Genomic DNA, 19,075 nt, shown 5'->3' with positions numbered 1-19,075 from the left:
GCCAGAAAAACACAAAAAACAAAAACCAAGAAGCAGAAGGATACAAAAAGCCTGAAAACTTACGCAAAACACAAAAATGCAAAGCCGTCTATCGGTAACGTACATGTGCAAATGCACAGGAAACCCATCCTGAAGAGCAGTAGTCTGCTACAGCTGTCACTAGCCACGGGCAGCTATTTACATTTAAATGTAAAGTCATTAAAATTAACTAAAATTTAAAATTCAGCTCCTCAGTGGTATCAGCCACCCTTCAAGGGCTCGGTAGCTTCATGTGGCCAGTGGCTAGCGGCTAGCATATTGGACGGTGCAGGTATAGAATATCTCCATCACTTTAGTACATTCTATCGGATGATGCTGGTCTGGATGGGTAAAAAAAAAAAAAAAAAAAAAAAAGCCAAACTGAGGGAAACTACTGCATATGCAATAACTAACTTGGAATAAAAAAAAAAAAAGTCAAATTGATAATAGCAATTACCCTGACATGGAGAGAGGAAGGATTGCAGAATATCGCTTATTCTTTGAGCAGGTGTTTATTGAGCACTTACTCTGTGCCAGGCACTATCCTTACACTGGGACCTCAGCTACGGATACAATGGACCCAACTCCCTGCCCTCTTGGGGGTTTTGTTCCAGCGGGTGGTGGTAGGTCGTGGGAATGGGTGCTTTGGATAAAGATGCTAGCAGATGGCACAGGGTGATCATTAAAGACATTTTTTACACTTACCTGCATTTTTTTATTTTTATTTTTTAATGTTTGTTTAGTTTTGAGAGAGAGAGAGATACACACAAGGATTGCAAATGGGGGGAAGGGCAGAGAGAGAGGGAGACACAGAATCGGAAGCAGGCTCCAGGCTCTGAGCTGTCAGCACAGAGCCCGACGTGGGCTTGAACTCACGAACCGCGAGATCGTGACCTGAGCCGAAGTCGGACGCTTAACTGACTGAGCCACCCAGGCGCCCCAATTCTGATTGAGGGTGTTGCTTCTTGCTTCTGCTGTCACCAACCACTCTCCAGAAGCAAAGGAATCCTAAGCCAGCCGGTGTCCCTCAAAATACCCGTGGCTCCCACCTCATTCGAGTAAAAGCCTTACTATGATCCATAAGGTCTTCTGTGATCACCCTCCCTGATCAGATTACCTCTGATCTCTTTCCTCCAGCTCCCCCCAGCTCCACTCCAGCCACACTGACCTCCTCCCTGCTGCCCCGACTCACCACCTTGGTCCCTCCCCTGGGCTCTAGTGTGAGCTGTAACCTCTATCACAGAAGCTTCCTGGTGGAGGTGAAGTCTGAGTTGAGGCTGGCAGGTGTGTAGGTGTAGGTGTATGTGAGCCTAGGAGGGTGAGAAGGGTTTCAGAGAAAAGGCGTGTATGTGGGCAGGAGAGGTGGAGGGCGGGGAAGTGGGGTGGGGGGTGGTGGAGAAGGAAGGGCACACTGGGATTTGCCTTTCCCTCCCTCACTCGGTCTTTCGGACTGGCACTTTGCTCCTCCTGGCTTGCCATCTGGTTTGGCTACAGGTGGCCTTCAGTTTCACTTCCATCAATAACTCATTCAATAATTTTTTGTTTAATTATGTCTTTTTCAGGGCCCCTGAGTGGCTCATGTCATGATCTCGCGGTTTGTGAGTTCAAGCCCCGCGTCAGGCTTTTTGCTGACAGCTCAGAGCCTGGAGCCTTCTTCAGATTCTGTGTCTCCCTCTCTCTCTCTGCCCCTCCCCTGCTCATGCTCTCTCTCTCTCTCTCAAAAATGAATAAACGTTAAACATATACATGTCTTTTTCTGTCTTGGGGTAAGTGTGTGTGTATGTGTGTGTGTGTGTGTGTGCGTGCACTCTTAAGATCTTGTTGTTTTTTTAATTTTATTTTTAAGTGATCTCTACACCCAACATGAGGCTCAAACTCACAACCCTGAGATCAAGAGTTGCATGTTGCACCCACTGAGGCAGCCAGGTGCCCTAAGATCGCGTTCTCTTAAGAGCAGTTTCAGGCTTACAACAAAATTGAAAGGGAGGTAGAGACTTCCCATATACCCCCTGCCCCATCTCATGCACAGCCTCTGCTATTAGGATGAATCTATACTGACCCATCATAGTCATTCACAGTCCCCAGTTTACCTTACAGTTAAACATTCACTCTTGGAGTTATACATTCTATGGGTTTGGACAAATGTGAAATGGCGTATATCCATCGTTAACATACAGAGTATTCTCACTGCCCTAAAAATTCTCTGTGCTCTCTTCATCTCCCCCTCTCCTCACCCCTGGCAACCACTCATCTTTATATTGTCTCCATAGTCTTGCCTTTCCTGGAATGTCATATAATTGGAATCATACAGTATACAGCCTTTTCCGATTGGCTTTTTCACTTAGTAATTTGCACTGAAGGTTTCCACTCTGGAGCCGTATGACTAATGCATGACTAATGCTGCTATGAACATTTGTGTACAAGTTTTTGTGTGGACACATTTTTGGGTTTTTTTGTTTTGTTTTTTTTTTAAGTGGGCACCACACCCAGTGAGGACCCCAATGCGGGGCTTGAACTCATGACCCTGAAATCAAGACCTGAGCCAGTATCAAGTGTCAGATGCTTAACAGGCTGAGCCACCTAGGCATTCCTGGATGTGTGTTTTCCATTCTTTTGTATATATACCTCCGGGTGAAATTGCTGGGTCATATGGTAACTATGTTTCACCATCTTGAGTAACTGCCACAATGTTTTCCAAAGCGGCAGCACCATTTTACATTCCCACCAGCTGCATGTAAGTGTTCCGATTTGCGGATGCCTTTTCATACCTGCTGGTTTTTTGAGACACACAACTGTATGAGCATCTAGGTAGAAGGAGGTGAGGAAAGGTGAACAGATGGGCTGGGAGGGAAAGGCTGGTACTTGATCATGCAAGGCTGGGAGGCCTCACAGTCAGGTGTTGGATTTTATTGTGATGTCAGGGGACAGCTCTGGGAGGCTTTTAAGTGGAGAAGAAACAAACTGATTTAGGTGTGTGTGTGTGTGTGTGTGTGTAATGTGTATTTTCATTGTTTTTACGTTTAATCCCTAAGTGGATGATAATTCATATGTCCCCCTCCCCCTGCAACAGGTAACTAGTGTTTTAATTTCTTATGTGTTCATTTGGAGTTACTTTTTTTTTTAATGTTTATTTTTGAAAGAGAGACAGAGAGAGAGAGAGAGAGAGAGAGAGAGAGAGAGCATGTCTAGGGGAGGGGCAGAGAGAGAGGCAAACACAGAATCCGAAGCAGGCTCCAGGCTCTGAGCTGTCAGCACAGAGCCTGACACGGGGCTCGAACCCACGAACCATGAGATCGTGACCTGAGCTGAAAGCAGACCCTTAACTGTTTGAGCCACCCAAGCGCCCCTGGAGTTTCTTTTTGCATGCATAAACAAATACAAACACACACATGTTTGTTTTCCTACTGTTTTTATGCAAGGTGGATACTGTCACAGTAGCTTTTCCACACAGCAATCAGTGTTACTTTAACACTTTTCCGTATCAATGTGTAGGGAACATCATTATTCTTTTTCCTATTATTGCATAATATTCTATGATTTGGTGGATCACAATTTATGCTACCAGTCTCCTCATAACAGACAATGGTTTTCCTTTTTTTTTTTTTTCTGTTGTAACCCACACTTTCCATAAGTAATTCCATACAAATGTCATCTCACACATACATGGGATTATTTGCCAAACTCCCGGAAATAGAATTGCTGGATCAAAGAGGTCTCCGCATTTTTAATTTTGATAAACTTTGCTGAACTGCCCTTCAGAAAGGTTGGGCCAGTTGATGCCCCACCGGGAATCATGGAGGTGCTCTATGGCCTCGAAGTCTTATCAAGCTTCTGGAACTTTCTCAGTGTGACAGATGGAGCATAGTGGCAATGGAGCCGTTTTTCATGTTTAATGGCCACTTGAGTTTCCTTCTTTATAAACTGTCTGTTTACACCCTTTGTTCATTTTTCTATCGGGCTGTTGTCCATTTTTCTTATCTGCCTCTAAGAGCTCTTCAGACATGAGGGAAAGTAACTCTTTGTGGTATGAGCTGCAAGAATTTTTCCGTGGTTTGTCATGTGTGTTTTGACTTTGTATAGGATGGGTTGTTTCTTTTCTCTCTTTATTACTTTGTTTTTGCCACAAGGTTTTTTCTTTTAATGTAGTCAAGTGTATTAATCTTTTCCTTTATGGCTTCTGGACTTTAAATCATGGTTAGAAAGCCCTCTTTCATATTTTCTCATAGTATCTATGGTTTCGTTGTTTATATGTTTTACAGTTCAGTCCAATGTTATCCAACCATGTGTCTCATTCTGTAGCTTGCTGCTTTCTCACACTGATACACAGAGAAGCTCTAGTTTATTCGTTTTAACTGCTGCATAGCACGCCATCATGTCACTAGTAAAAGCATTATATTTTTAAAATTTATTTATTAATTTTGAGAGAGAGAGAGCACGCGAGTGGTGGGAGGGGCAGAGAGAGAGGTGGGGGGAGAGAGAGAGAATTCCAAGCAGGCTCCAAGCTGCCAGCATAGAGCCCGACGCGGGCTCGAACTCATAAAACGTGAGATCGTCACCTGAGCCGAGTTGATGAAATCGGATGCTTAACCGACTGAGCCTCCCAGGCGCCCCTGTGAAACCGTATTTTATTAGCCTGTTCCCCTAATAATGAAATTCAGTTTGTCTGCAAATTTTGTACTCAATGCTGTAATGAACACCCCGTATATATATCTCCTTGTGCTCACTTGCCAGAATTTCTTTGGAGCACATACCTAGAAGTAGAATTTCTGTCAATCTCTGGACGTAAAGCAGTGTCTGACTCTGGTTTTAATTTGCATTTCCCTGATTAATCTTGAGATGGAGCCTCTTTTCATATGTTTATGGCCCTTTGGGCTTTCTATTCTCGAAGAAATGCCTTTTCAAATCCTTTAGTGCTTTTTTTCATTGGGATGACTATCTTTTCTTTCTTATTAATCTACAAGAGTTCCTTATAGACTCTGGATTTAATTCCTTTGTTACATTGGTTGTATCTTCTCCTGGCTCGTCACTTGTTTTTCCCCTTTGTGAGGTCTTTTTCCATAGAGGAAATTTTGATGTACTCCAGTATATTAATCTTTTCCTTTATAGTTTGTGCATTTTGTGCCATTTTAGGGAATCCCTTTCTCTCCGAAGTCATAAAGATATTCTTCTATGTGTTCCTTTAATCATTTTGGAGTTTTCGAAGAAAAAAACATTTTTTTTATAATCTAAAATGATGTCAAAGGAGACTGAGATGCTTTTATGTTCATTGAAACGGGGTATGGGTTAAGAAAACTGAGAAACAAAGCTATAACCTCTGCCATCCCGTGGCCTCTAGCTCAGGGCAATGTTACATTTGCTGTCACGTGGGTTGATTGATTATGGCTGGGCTCTGGGATGTTAAGACCTTAGACTCAGATTTTCCCTCACTGTCTTTGATCAACACTCTTCATTTCTGCCTGTGACTCTGGGGCTTACCTGTGGCCACAGATCCTTGCTCTGGCCCCCATTACCCTGCTCCAAGTAATGCTGCCAGCTCAAAGCCCTCTCCTGGGACTCGGGATGATGGAGGAGAAACAGAAACAGAGAGACCATGACAATATCTGATTCTTCCAGACACCTGCCACAACATAATGTCCTTGGCTAATTGGCTTTCCCTGTTGCTGACATGGGCGGCCTTTCCCCTAATCAGCGGTGATATTTGGGGCCCGGTCCATCTCTTGGGAGAGTCCCAGCCTTGGAATGTCAGTGTCCTGTTCAGGAACGAGGCTGGACAGGGGCAGCAGGTGGCTTGGAGAGTCCTCTGACCTTCCCACATGAACTTTCCAGCCCCTTCCAAGCCTAGGGCCATTTTAGGATCTTCCTGGGCTTCTGTCTTGAGTTTTTAAGGCCCACCCATATCCTATTAAGCATAAGAAAATGTACCCCCATGGCCCACTAGATACGTGAGATGTAATCACGTGAGTTCAGAGGCAGTTGATTAGTTGATTTACTATTTTGTAGACATTTTAATTAAACATCAGTTAATTTCAACTTTTGGAGCTTCCTTTTTATATTCTGGAGTCAATATTGTTTTTTAGGTCTAACACATTTTTATGTGCACTTGAAACAATTGGAGACTCTGGCCTGTGGCCTCTGGCCTCTCGTGTCCTTTGGTAAAACTGCCCAGCCCCCAGCTTTCCTTCGTAAGACCAGATGTGCCCAGCCCACTAGAGCCCACAAAATCCCCGAGATTTTGCCAAGCACCCTCCTGTGTATTAAATCATGACCTGCTTCCAAATCATCTTATAGGTAACACCAAGGGATATTCGCAGAGATTCTTGGTCCTCTTGGTAGAGGACCAAATACTCCGCAAGGAGTATTTGCTGGACCCCCTTCACCTGTGTAAGATCTGGGAATGTGTTGAGCTCTCTCCTATGTATAGAATCGTAAGAGTTATTTGTAGAATACCATTTTGTTTACAGTCATGGCCTATATTCCCTGCCCCTCCTCTGTGTGAAAACAAGAACTCTTTACACAGGGGCGCCTGGGTGGCTCAGTCGGTGAAGTGTCCGACTCCTGATTTTGGCTCAGGTCACGATCTCACAGTTTGTGGGTCTGAGCCCCGCCGTGGGGATCTGCGCTGAAAGCATCAAGACCGCTTGAGATTCTCTCCCTCCTTCTCTCTCTGGCCCTCCCCCTCTTGTTCTCTCTCTCTCTCTCTCAAAATAAATACATTTAAAAAAAATTAAAAGAAGAAATACTCACAGAATGCTGTCCTATCTGTACCATCACTAACCGCAGGCAGAGTTTCCTATTGTTTAGGACCATGGAATCTTTATCGACCATAGGAATCTACCTAGAAAGACTGTTCAGGGAATAAACACTCTCCTCCATGTAGAATTATTGTTTGCAGAGCCCTCTCAAGGATCGCTAACTATCTGCAAAGCACATTGGAAAATCAAGGAAGATCTACAGAGCCTTATTCTCTCTATGGAATTAAGTAATATTTGTAGTCTCCTCCTGGGTAGAAAATCATAAAATGCTTACAGAACACTCCCTGTATATGGAATTTGAGGGTGTTTGAACATCTTTTCCTTCCTGTTTATAAAATTATGAACTGTCTTTGAGGAACACCCTCAGGTCCACAGAATCATGGAATGCTTGCAAAGCCACTTGTTATGGCTTGAATCTTATATATTGCTTATAGGATGCCTGTCTCTACAAAATCGTCAAGTGTTTGCAGAGCCTCTTTGCTAATCATTATGGAATGTCTATAGAGCTTCCTTATCTGTATAGACTTAAGGAATGTTAGCTGAACCCCCTTCTTCTGTGTAGAATCCTGGAATGTTGACTGAGTGCCCTACAGTCTACAGTCATAGAATGTTACTAACCACACTCCCCACTATAAAACTTGAGATGTTTACACCCCCACTTACCTGTTGGAGAGAAGGAAGAGTTGCAAAGGGTCACGACCAGATCGTGGAGGGGTCTTAAAAGTCAAAGGAAGAGAGGCCATTTTCTTTTTTTTTTTTTTTTTTTATTTATTTTTGGGACAGAGAGAGACAGAGCATGAACGGGGGAGGGGCAGAGAGAGAGAGGGAGACACAGAATCGGAAACAGGCTCCAGGCCCCGAGCCATCAGCCCAGAGCCTGACGCGGGGCTCGAACTCACAGACCGCAAGATCGTGACCTGGCTGAAGTCGGACGCTTAACCGACTGTGCCACCCAGGTGCCCCAAGGCCATTTTCTATAAGCTATAGGGAGCCACTAAAGTTTTTTGATTAATACAGTGACATGATCAGAAGTATGTTCTAGGAAGCTTAATATAGTGAAGGAAGTAAATGGGATAAACTGGAAGGCAGTGGCTTAAACATAATTTTTTAAAGCAAAGCAAAAATCAAGGTACTGATTGATTTTACTAACTGCAGTAATCGACAGCAAATACTTCGATAAAATAAAGACTCATTCTCTAGAGCAGGAGTTAGCAAACTACAACCCAAGGGCCAAATCTGGCCCACTGCCTGTCTTTGAAAGTAAAATTCAATTGGAACATAGCCACATTAGCTGTTGTACAATAGCAGAATTAAGTGGTTGTGACAGAGAATGTAAGGCCTGCAAAAACAAAAACATTTACTATCTGGCTCTTTACTAAAGAAGTTTGCTTATCTGTGCTCTAGTGGGAGAAGAAACACCCTGGAGTCTTTTTTAAATATTTGGATTTTTTGGGTGTTTTAAAGTTTTCTCACAGCAGACTCAGTTGAATTCATAAAGTTTCTTTCTTTCATTCATTCATCATTCATTCATTCAACCAATATTTACCCAAGATCTACATTATGCCAGGCCCTGATTTAGGTATTGGGGCTGCAAAGATGGAAAAGAGACAGCTCTTGCCCTCAAGGAAATGTGTAACTTAGCCATAACTGTCATATAATTTATAAGAAACTGGCTGTGTGAGGGGCACATGGGTGGATCAGTAGGTTGAGTGTCCTACTCTTGACTTTGTCTCAGGCCATGATCCCAGGGTTGTGGGATTGAACCCTGCGTCAGACTCCATGATCAGTGTGGAGCCTGCTTGAGATTCTCTCTCTCTCTCTCTCTCTCTCTCTCTCTCTCTCTCTCTCTCTCCCTCTCTCTCTCTCTCCCTGCTTCTGCCCCTCTTTCTGCTCATGCTCTTGAGCTCTGTCTCTAAAACAAAATAAAACAAAACAAAAACCCCACCTCTTTATTGATTAAAACAAATTTTTTTTTAATGTTTGTATATTTTTGAAAGAGAGAGAGACAGAATGTGAGCGGGGGAAGGGCAGAGAGAAAGGGAGACACAGAATCCGAAGCAGGCTCCGGGCTCTGAGCTGTCAGCACAGAACCCAACACGGGGCTCACACCCTCAAACCGTGAGATCATGACCTGAGCTGAAGTCAGATGCTTAACCCACTGAGCCACCCAGGCACCCCAAAAACCCACCTCTTTAAAAAAAAAAAGGAAAGAAAGAAACCAGCTCTGTGACTTTGGTCACGTGCCTTAATCTTTCTAGATTTCAGTTTCTCTGCTAATGAGGATGATTGTACCTCCCTCAAGATGTTTTTGTAAGGTAACTGTGTATAAAGTGCTTAGAACAGTGCCAGACACCCAGTAAGTACTATTTAAGTGCTTCTTTAAATATGTACATACACTTGAACTTACATCCTTGTGCACATATCCACATATGAAGCACTGTGACTAGTGCTCTGCTAGAGGTGTCTACAGTCACCCTATGTAGGAGAGCTGTATGTCTGTGATACGCGTATGTTTCTGTATTCATGTTATACTTCAGTTAAAACAAAACAGGAAAACCTCAGCTGGTACAAAGTGGGAGTAAAATGATGGCCACCAGGGCTAAGTGGATTCAGGGCTCAAATTATGTCATCAGGACTCAATTTCTCCTTGTTGCTTACATCAGTCTCTTTGCATACACCAGCTTCATTCCCAGGTTTCGCATGCTGACAAAATGGCTGCCGTTGCTCCAGGCTTACAACGCTTCATATTAAAGTCTACTGTGAAAGACATGGTTGGCTTCTCCAAAGGCACAAATTTAAATTTCTGGGAGTTGAGTCTCATTGGTTCTGACCAGTCTGCCCAACTCCAAACCAGTCACTATTACCAGAGGAATACAATGTTATGACTGACCAGGCTGGTTCACATAACAAGTCTGAAGGTAGAAATGGAGTCAGCAACCCCAAAGCACCAGGCAGAATGAAAGCAAGAGGTGAAGGCAATCGGAGCTGTTGCAGAAGGTGAATGAATGTTAAGTGACCATAAAAGGTCAATAAATGCCTGGTACCAGGACGACATCATCATCATCATCATCATCATCATCATCATCTTTTCCAGTTAGCATTTATAAAAGTGCCTGGCACATAGTTTGGTACTGGATAAATATTTGTTGAATGAGAAAATTACTTCTATCAGCTAATACTCCCCGGCCGCAACCCTGTTATGCCTTTGGCCTACCTGTCCAGGATAGAAAGACAGTGGCAGAATTTTTAAAAGGGATGTTCCTCATATCTTTGTCTCTATAGAGGCGTTTCATGGCCGAGGGACAGAACCTTGGAAAAGTCTGATCATAGCAATTGTGGGTGAGGCAAGAAGTCACGGGAACCCTCATTCACTGCAGCCGGGAGTTTAAATGGGTACACCCATTTTGAAAAGCAATTCAGAAATAGTTAAGCAGATGTGCAAATCCACCCTTGCACGTACGTGCTCTGGAGAAACTCTTGCCCATATGCATAGGATTGCACAGGAGGGTGGTGTTAGAGTTACTGCTGCTGTGTAGCAAACCAGACTTGTGTGTAAACGTTAACTATTTTATTATGCTCATGGATTTGGGAAGGGCACAGTGGGGACAGCATGTCGGGGGGCTTCAGCTGAGAAGACCGGAAGGTCACAGATGGGGGCTGGAATATCTAAAGGTTTGTTCTCGGGGCGCCGGGTGGCTCAGTCGGTTAAGCGTCCGACTTCGGCTCAGGTCATGATCTCGTGGTCTGTGGGTTCGAGCCCTGCGTCGGGCTCTGTGCTGACAGCTCGGAGCCTGGAGCCTGTTTCAGATTCTGTGTCTCCCTCTTTCTCTGCCCCTCCCCTGTTCATGCTCTTTTTCTCTCTGTCTCAAAAATAAATAAATGTTAAAAAAAAAAATTAAAGGTTTGTTCTCTCTCACGTCTGGTGATTGATGCCCGCCGTGGGCTGGGATCCCCACTGGGGCCGTTGACCAGAGCACCCATAGGTGGCCCCTCTGTGTGGCTTCCTCACGCATGGTGGCCAGAGGTTCCAGAGATGTGTGTCCCCACCAACAAGTCAGAAGCTGCGTAGTGTCACTTTCCACGCGTTTTTATTGGCTACAAATGACTCACAACCCCACCCAGCTGCAAAGAAGGGGGAAATGAAGAAAGTTCTAGAAGAGCAGGAGGATGGAAAATATTTTTGAGACCATCTTTGGAAAATGCATTCTGCCACAGTTGTTCCTTGCACCACTGTGTGAATTGGGTCCACATTCCCTTCCCAAATCCCTTGGGGCCAGATGTGTTTGGAAATTCTGAAAATCACAGAATTTTGAAAGATAATATGAAAATAAAAACGATAATATGAGACATACACTGAATATTTACAGAACACCTCTTGAGAGGGATGGGGTTACTCTGTAAAGGAAGATCTACGTGTTTCCTCAGGGGAACATGCAGATATTCACAGTGAGATAAAGATTATAGACAGCTTTCTGTCTACTGAGGTCAAGTTTTGCCACTAAAGATGTTCAGGTCAGGTCAGGTCTTGCTGCGAATTAACTACGAAAAAGCTTTTAGGTTTTAGGTTTCTTGGATTTTGAACTTTAGCTAAGAATCTATGGACCAGTAGTAGCAAAAAAGAGGAAACGACCTAAATAGACACCATCAGGAAAAAGGACTTAAAAACAGGCCTCAATATATGGTGAAATGCTACACAGCCGTGAAAATGAATAAACTCAAGCTACATGCTTCCCTGTGGACATGTCTTATAAAAATAATGTTGAGAGAAAGCATGTTGCAGAGAAGTGTATGCGAGCAGGGGAGGGGCAGAGAGAGAGGGCGACACAGAATCCAAAGCAGGCTCCAGGCTCTGAGCTGTCAGCACAGAGCCCGATGCGGGGCTCAAACTCAGGAATCGCAAGATCGTGACCTCAACTGAAGTCGGATGCTTAACTGACTGAGCCCCCCAGGCGCCCCTTATTTCTTGATCATGATGGGGTGAGGGGAGTTTCCTCCTCACTCTGGAAGTCAGCTGGTGGGGCCTCAGCTCTGCAGAACATTGTTCATTATTACGGCAGAGGGAAAAGAGTGGCAAAGGACACTGGCTCCGTGAGCTGCTGGCAGGAAGTGATAGTCACTTCTGCTCTGAGCCTCAGTTTCTCTGAAAGGGGCTGATTAACTACTGCCTGGCTAAAGCTTACCAGGGTGAGCCACCCAGTCAATGCTCGGCCAATAGGCATCCCTGGCGTCGGAAGGACTCAATGCCAGGGCTCCTTGGCCGTAGAGAGCAGTTATGCACAAGTCAATGATATTTATCTGCTCACGCCTCTGGGAGTTTGACCTGAGATAGTTTGAAGTGTATGATGTTATCACACTACTGGTGATTATTGTCCACGGATTATGCAATGTCTTCCTCAGGGCGGGTTCCTGGAATCTTTTCCAGTAAAGTATGAGGGGGTAGGAGGGGCATGGTATCTTTTACTTTAGGCTGTGGAGCCTCTTCTTTATGTGTTTGCTTTGGGCAAGCCTGTTAATTAGGTGTTGACGAGCAGACATGAGGGCCAACTTGTGCTCTCTGGGATTTCTCCAGGGGCCTTCCTTTCTTTAGGTCACTCCCCTCCTCCAAAACCTTCAAGGGCTCCCTATGGCCCACAGGAAAAAGTGTGAGAATACCAACAGTGATTGAGTATTGCTACATCCAGACACTTTATAGGTACTATCTCAAATCCTCCCAGAAACCCTGGAAGAAGGAACCAGATGTGGAAATGGAGGTTCAGAGAGGTGAAAAGACTCGCCCAGATCACAGGGAGAGAACAAGGAAGAGGCAGGCCTGGCTGGCCTCCAGGTCTTTTCGATTCAATTCAGGGGCCCCTACTGAGCCATGGGGTCAAGCCACCTCCAGCCTCACCCCTCGTCTTTTCCTTGTCCTTGGACTGAGCGGCTGTTCCAATCAGGCAGGCAGCAAGCCTGTCTCAACTCCCTTTCAAACACCATCTAGAGGGGCGCCTGGATGGCTCAGTTGGCTGAGTGACCGACTTCGGCTCGGGTCATGATCTCATGGTCCGTGAGTTCGAGCCCCACATTGGGCTCTGTGATGACAGCTCGGAACCTGGAGCCTGCTTGGGATTCTGTGTCTCCCTCTCTCTCTGCCCCTCCCCCGCTCATGCTCTGTCTCTCAAAAATAAATAAAATGTTAAAAAAAAAAAAAGACCATCTAGAATCTCACAGAACAGCTCCCCTGACTGCTAGCCCAAGGGTCCTATCCTTACACCTCATACCAGTTACCTACTTTCCTGTCAGTGCTGCCCTTGGGCTGCAAAAGCCCCTGGATACCTGCCCATCACGCTTAGTGCACACCTGCTATTCCTTCACCTTTCCTCCAACAATTATTGAGCACCTGCTGGATGCGGGGCACCGTGCTAGATGCAAGTATGTAGCAGAGAATGAGACAGAATCTCTGAGATCACAGAGCTTATGTTCTGACAGGGGAGACAGAAAATGAACGAACAAACACACACGTGTATAATATAATGTCGGGAATGAAAAGTACTATGAAGAGAAATAAAGCTGGGTAAGGGGAGAGAGAGTCCTGGGGTGGGGAAGAAGATATTTTAGAGGGAAGGTCTCTTAGAAGAGGTGACATTTGAGCAGAGATCAGAATGCAGTGAGCTTGTTTGAGCGGCTGAATAGGAAATTAATAATGAATGAATGCGTATTTGAGTGAGTTGGAAGCCTAACTCAGAAATGAGAAGGTTGAAACACACACACACATACACACACACACACACATGTACATGCACACACAAATACCCCGGGGGCGCCTGGGTGGCTCAGTCTGTTAAGCTTTAGAATCCTGATTTCTTGATTTTGGTTCAGGCCATGATCTCACGGTTTGTGAGATCGAGCCCCGCGTCTGGCTCAGCGCTGATGGCGCAAAGCCTGCTTGGGATTCTCTGTCTCCCTCTCTCTCTGCCCCTCCCCTGTGCTCTCCCTTTCTCTCTCTCAAAATAAAGAAATAAACTTAAAAAAGTGTCAAGCTCCAAAAAAAATCAAAGAAAGAAGTTGAAAAAAAAAAACCCAATCTTTTTCAAGATCTTGTTATTTCAGATGGAGTAGTAGGGGTAGAGATTGGTCATCAGAACCTAGGCCAGGGGTAGGGAGGCTTTCCTGTCTCTTTCACAGCGGAACAGCTGAACTCCTTGCCCACCCAGGCGAGGGTGGGGGTGGATGGTAAGGGAATCCAATTGTAGAGACATTTGGTTCAAGCGGGCTTGGTCTCCACCAGCCTTTTCCTAATTGAAGCCCATTTTGTGTCATCCGAGGGGGCTGGACCCTCTTTCTCCCTGCCGCAGCATGGTCAGAAGTGCACAAGTCGGCCTACTCACAGGGACAGAGGCACCGAGCGCTCAGCCTCCCGGCTTTGCTCCTCCTTCTCTGTCAGCTTGACAGCCTCACTTTCCTACTGCTCTGCCCTTTGAAGCGCCCTCAAGCCTTGGCTGTAAGCTGTCCCTCCCTTGCTCAGAACCAGCGGCCCACACACGCTCTGGAGGTGTGGATTTCCTCTGCTTTTTTCAGAGCTTTAAGCACCTTTTCATATGCTTATTAGCCATTTAGATACCTTCCTTTATGAAATGCCTGTTCAAGTCTTCCCCCGCCCACCCCTTATTTGGTTGTCAGTCTTGTTTCTATACGTCTGTGGGTTTTTTAAAAATTCTGGGGGCGCCTGGGTGGCTCAGTCGGTTAACTGTCCGACTTCAGCTCAGGTCATGATCTCGTGGTTTGTGAGTTCAAGCTCCGCGTCTGGCTCTGTGCTGACAGCTCAGAGCCTGGAGCCCGCTTCAGATTCTGTGTCTCCATCTCTCCCCCACTCACCCCTGCGTGTGTGTGTGTGTGTGTGTGTGTGTCTGAAAAAATAAATAAACATTAGAAAGTTTTTTTAATTCTGTATATGAGTTCTTTATAAGCTATGTATTTCTGTTTCTATTTCTGGTGTCTTTTGATGAAGAGAATTTTTTATTTTAATGCAGCCTCATTTATCACAATTTTCCCTCCTGGTTGGTGTTTGTGTCCTCTGACACATTTCTGCCCACGTCAAGGACATGAAGATAGTCTTTGTTTTCATCTAAAAGCTTTTTTGTGATCGTTCACATTTAGATTTACAATCCATCTTGAATTGATTTTGTGGATAGTGTGAGGTAGGAGTGAAGAGTCTTTTTTCCCCCCATGGAAATCCAACGGATCCAGCACTGGTTCGGTTAAACAAAACGTTGCATGGTAATATCTGGGTGTTTCCTGTACCATTTGCTCAACTTCCCTATAGGTTTAAAAATGTTTTAAATAAAATATTGGGAGAAATGGTGAACAAAGGTACAGAGACGGTTGTAGGTAAGTACATACTATGGAAATAATTCCAAATGCGATCTGTAAGTCTTGATTTGATGCTGTTGAAAAAAAATAACAGCTATAAAAGACATTCCTTAAACAATTGGGGAAATTTGGGAATGTACTGGCTATTACAGCATATTACAGTATGATTGTTCACTTTCTTTTAAAAAATTTTAAAGTTTATTTATTTATTTTGAGAGAGAGAGAGAAAGAGAGAGAGAGCACAAGCAGGGTAGGGGCAGAGAGTGAGACGGAGAGAGAGAATCCCAAGGAGGCTCTGTGCTGACAGAGCAGAGCCCGATGCAGGCTCCAACCCTTGAACCGTGAGGTCACCACCTGAGCCAAAGGCAGATGCCCAACCGACTGAGTTACCCAGGTGCCCCGATTGTTCATTTTTTTTAACGTTTATTATTTTTGAGAGAGAGACAGAGTGAGAGTGGGGAAGGGACAGAGAGAGAGAGAGAGAGAGAGAGGGAGGGAGACACAGAATCCGAAGTAGGTTCCAAGCTCTGAGCTGTCAGCCCAGAGCCCTATGTGGGGCTTGAACTCACGAACTGCGAGATCATGGTGGGGCAGGGGCCGTGGTGTGGGCCAAACAAAAAGGAGTTACAGGTCAGATTATTCCAGCCAGTTTGAGATTTCTGGTCTAGGGCCTCAACTCAGCTCTCACTTAACTCTGAATCACGTCCCTGTAGAGGTGGGCAACACTGGGTCCATTTTGTAGGCAATGAATAGAATCTGGGGGGTAAACGACTTGTTTATGGTCACACAGCTAGCTGAGACCAAGCCAAGATTTGAACCCAAATCCGAGTCAAAATTCCCTGCCGAGAAAAGCAGAGAAATTTTGTTGTTTAAGCTTCTTCTGCCCCATCCCATTTTCCAGGGGTGTTGGTTAGGTGAGAGCTACGTGCATTTACTACGTGCCTGGTTTGCCATGGATTACTCAAATCCTCGCAACAACTGGATGCAATTGTTACTAATAATATCCGCCATTTTACTGAGAGGCACAGAGAGGTTAAGCAACTTGCCTGAAGTCACTCAGCTAAGAATGGAAGAGATAGGAGCCATGGAACCTAGACAGTCTGGCTCTAGAGCCCTCACTTACAGGCTCAGACACTGCAAAAAGTATAAATTACCTTAGGAATAGAAAGTGGGATTATTGTTGACTCTCAAAGAATCCCTCCTGATTGCTTCTGGGATTCCAAGACAGCCTCACAGTTCCTGGGAGATGTATCTACACCAGGACCACTTTCCTCTCCAATTCAGCTGGAAGGTTCTTGAAGCCGGGCTGGTTCTTCTGACCTGGGGCTGATCTTAAAGCATTCTTTTGGTTATGGTCACACACATTATCCTACGGAGTAGGATACCAACTTGCAGGGTGCGAATTAGTAGCCAGATGTAATGTTGAGGTAAGTTACCACCTAGTGGTCACAGGTCTGCCTTGGGAGACAGGTCAGTTTTGATTTGAGCCCCTACTGCAAGGCTTGGGGGAATTGCTTCCCCTAGGAGCCTCAGTTTCCTCATTTGTGTAATAGCAATTATAAGAGCACAGACTGCAGGGCTGCTGGGGGCAGTTTAACGACATAAGTAAAGCCTAGCGTCTCTCAACCCAAGTCCTCACGTTGATAATTGTTATCATTACACTCCTTATGATTCTGTGGGATGTGGACCCTGCCTAGAGATCTAACCTTTATCCTGGGTTTGGATAACCTGGGGACAGAGGAGGCTTTTTGACCTCAGGGCCTTTGTGCCTGCTGTTCACCCTTTTATGTCTCATCCCATGTCACCTGGTCAACGAGGCCTTCCTTACGTTCTCGTGTTTTATTCTGTTCATATCATTTATCAGTACCCGATACTATGAACTGATTTGTCTCCTTTTCTCCTCGCTTTCGAGCGTGAGTTCATGAAGACAGATTTTGTCTGTTTTGTTCTCTGTAGCATGCCCAACACCAACAACAGTGTCTGGTCTATGGCCGATGTCTGGCTTTTAATAAATGGTGAGGTGAATTAATGAATGAATGAGTGAAGGTGTATGCCGAACCCTTCCTTATGCCTATAATCCCCGCTCCACTGTCGCAGTAGGCGACCAGCAGCGTCAGACATTGCAGACGGCCCCTTGGCTCCCGGGCTAGGGGCGCCCTTGCGCGGAGCCCACCGGCACTTGAGCGACGCTCCCCGAAAGCCTGGGCGGTGGCCGCGCCAGGAGAGGGGCTGTCGCCATTTAGCGACGTTCCCTGCGGGCCGCCGCTCCGCCGCGGGAGCCGAACCGGGGGGTCGGGCGGCGAGGGAGCGCGCGCCGGTCTTTTGCGACGGTGCCCGGCGGCGCTGGCCCCGCCCCCGGCCCGCCTCCCGCGGCCCGCCCCGCCCCGTCTCCGCCGCTGCGCTCGCTCCGGGCCGCTCAGGCCCCCGCCCGCTCTATGTGGCCCGGCCCGCGGTGGCCGGCGGCTGGGAGCGGCGAGGCGGCGGCGGCGAGCGGCGGCCCGCGAGGCCCGGGAGGTGGTGGCCGAGGCCCAGGCGGCGGCGGCAGCCCAGGAGGCGGCGGACGGGGAGCGGCGGGAGCAGGCTCGGCTGCAGAATGCGCGTCCGCCGGGGGCTGCTGCGGCTGCCGCGCCGCTCGCTGCTCGCCGCACTCTTCTTCTTCTCGCTGTCGTCCTCCCTGCTCTACTTCGTCTATGTGGCGCCCGGCATAGGTAGGAAGGAAGCCTGGGGTCCTGGGGGGGAGGCGCCGCTCCGGCCTCGGGGAGCGGGGGAGAATCTCGGGAACCCCTCGCCCCACCCTGACGGCGCGCCGACCCTCGGAAGACCCCGGCCGGAGGCCGCCCGGAGCCTGGCCGCGGAAGATTGCGGGGGACCCCGACCCGACCCTCGGGAGACCCCACGCCCGGCCTTCGGGGGACGCCAGGATGTTCCCGCCCTCTGCACCCCGACGGGCCCCGGAACCCACTGCCCCCGCCTGCCTCCCGCGCACCCCCGGCCCTCCTTACTCCATCCCCTGGCGAGCCCGACGATACCTTCGCCCCCAGCCCCCGGGCCGGGACGCCCCCTTTCCCGCCCTTGCCTCCCTCGAGCCCCCCTTCCCGCCGCTCGGCTCGAGAACTCCCGCTCCTCCTCCCCCGGGGTCTCCCGAGGCCCCGGTTCCCGGCATTCCGCGGACCCCGAACCCTTTCGGCCCTCCCGCCCCTCGTCGCCGAGCCTCGGTGGTGGGGTCTCGAGGCGCCCCACCTTCCCGGTTCCCATCCATCCTTCCCCTCTCTCCTCCCGGGTGAGTCCACCGTTTCCTGCTCCCCCTCCCTACCCTTTCTTCCCTCCACTTTCCTGTTATATCCACCTCCAGGTTCTCCTCCCCAGCGCACACATTCTCCTCCTCCAAGTGGCCCCTTTCCTATCCGGGTGGCACCCCCCCCCCCCCCCACCTTATGGCGGTCCACCCCCCCCTCCCATTCAATCTGTTAAACCCTGAGCGTCCCACGCCTCCTCCCCATCTCCATCTCCCCACCCCCAACCCCCAAGGGCACACCCTTGTTACTCCGCCCCGTACCTCTTTTCCTTCCCCAAATTCTCCCCCCCCCCCCCCCTCCGGTCCTCGGCCGCAGTTTCTTCCTGAATGAAGACTTAGGAGAGGGGCTGTCTGGACCCTTCCACCCTTTTACTTCTGTCTTGTAGCCTTGAGGGTAGAAGGTGGCCCTTCAGTATCCTGTGGTGCCTGCTCAGGGACCGAGAGGACGCGTAAATTGGCCCTAGAGGAGGAGATGTGATAAGAGCCTTGGGGGAAATGGTGCCAGGTGGGAAGGAGGAGCATGGAGAAAAAATGGAATGGGTACTCATTCTTCTGGAAGGCATGTCCTTTAAAGGCAAGACAGCCCCGGGAGAAACTGAACACTGCCCAAGCATAGACTTTGTAAGACCACAGAGCAGACAGACATAAAGGACATGAAGAAAGA

At 47.4% G+C, this 19,075-nt stretch overlaps 1 protein-coding gene across 1 annotated transcript in view; it reads left to right on the top strand.

Annotated features, from left to right (window-relative positions):
* The first annotated feature begins 17,540 nt into the window (after positions 1–17,540).
* B4GALT5 (beta-1,4-galactosyltransferase 5) overlaps positions 17,541–19,075 on the top strand; it is a 76,450-nt gene continuing 74,915 nt past the window's right edge. Inside the window, exon 1 of the mRNA XM_058685914.1 lies at positions 17,541–17,824. Coding sequence (XP_058541897.1) covers positions 17,710–17,824 — 115 coding nt within the window. The 5' untranslated portion in view covers positions 17,541–17,709. The remainder of the gene's footprint in view (positions 17,825–19,075) is intronic.

Source organism: Neofelis nebulosa, chromosome 9 (assembly GCF_028018385.1).
Source record: "Neofelis nebulosa isolate mNeoNeb1 chromosome 9, mNeoNeb1.pri, whole genome shotgun sequence".
Lineage (NCBI taxonomy): Eukaryota > Metazoa > Chordata > Mammalia > Carnivora > Felidae > Neofelis > Neofelis nebulosa.
This window is presented reverse-complemented; position numbering and strand designations above follow the sequence as displayed.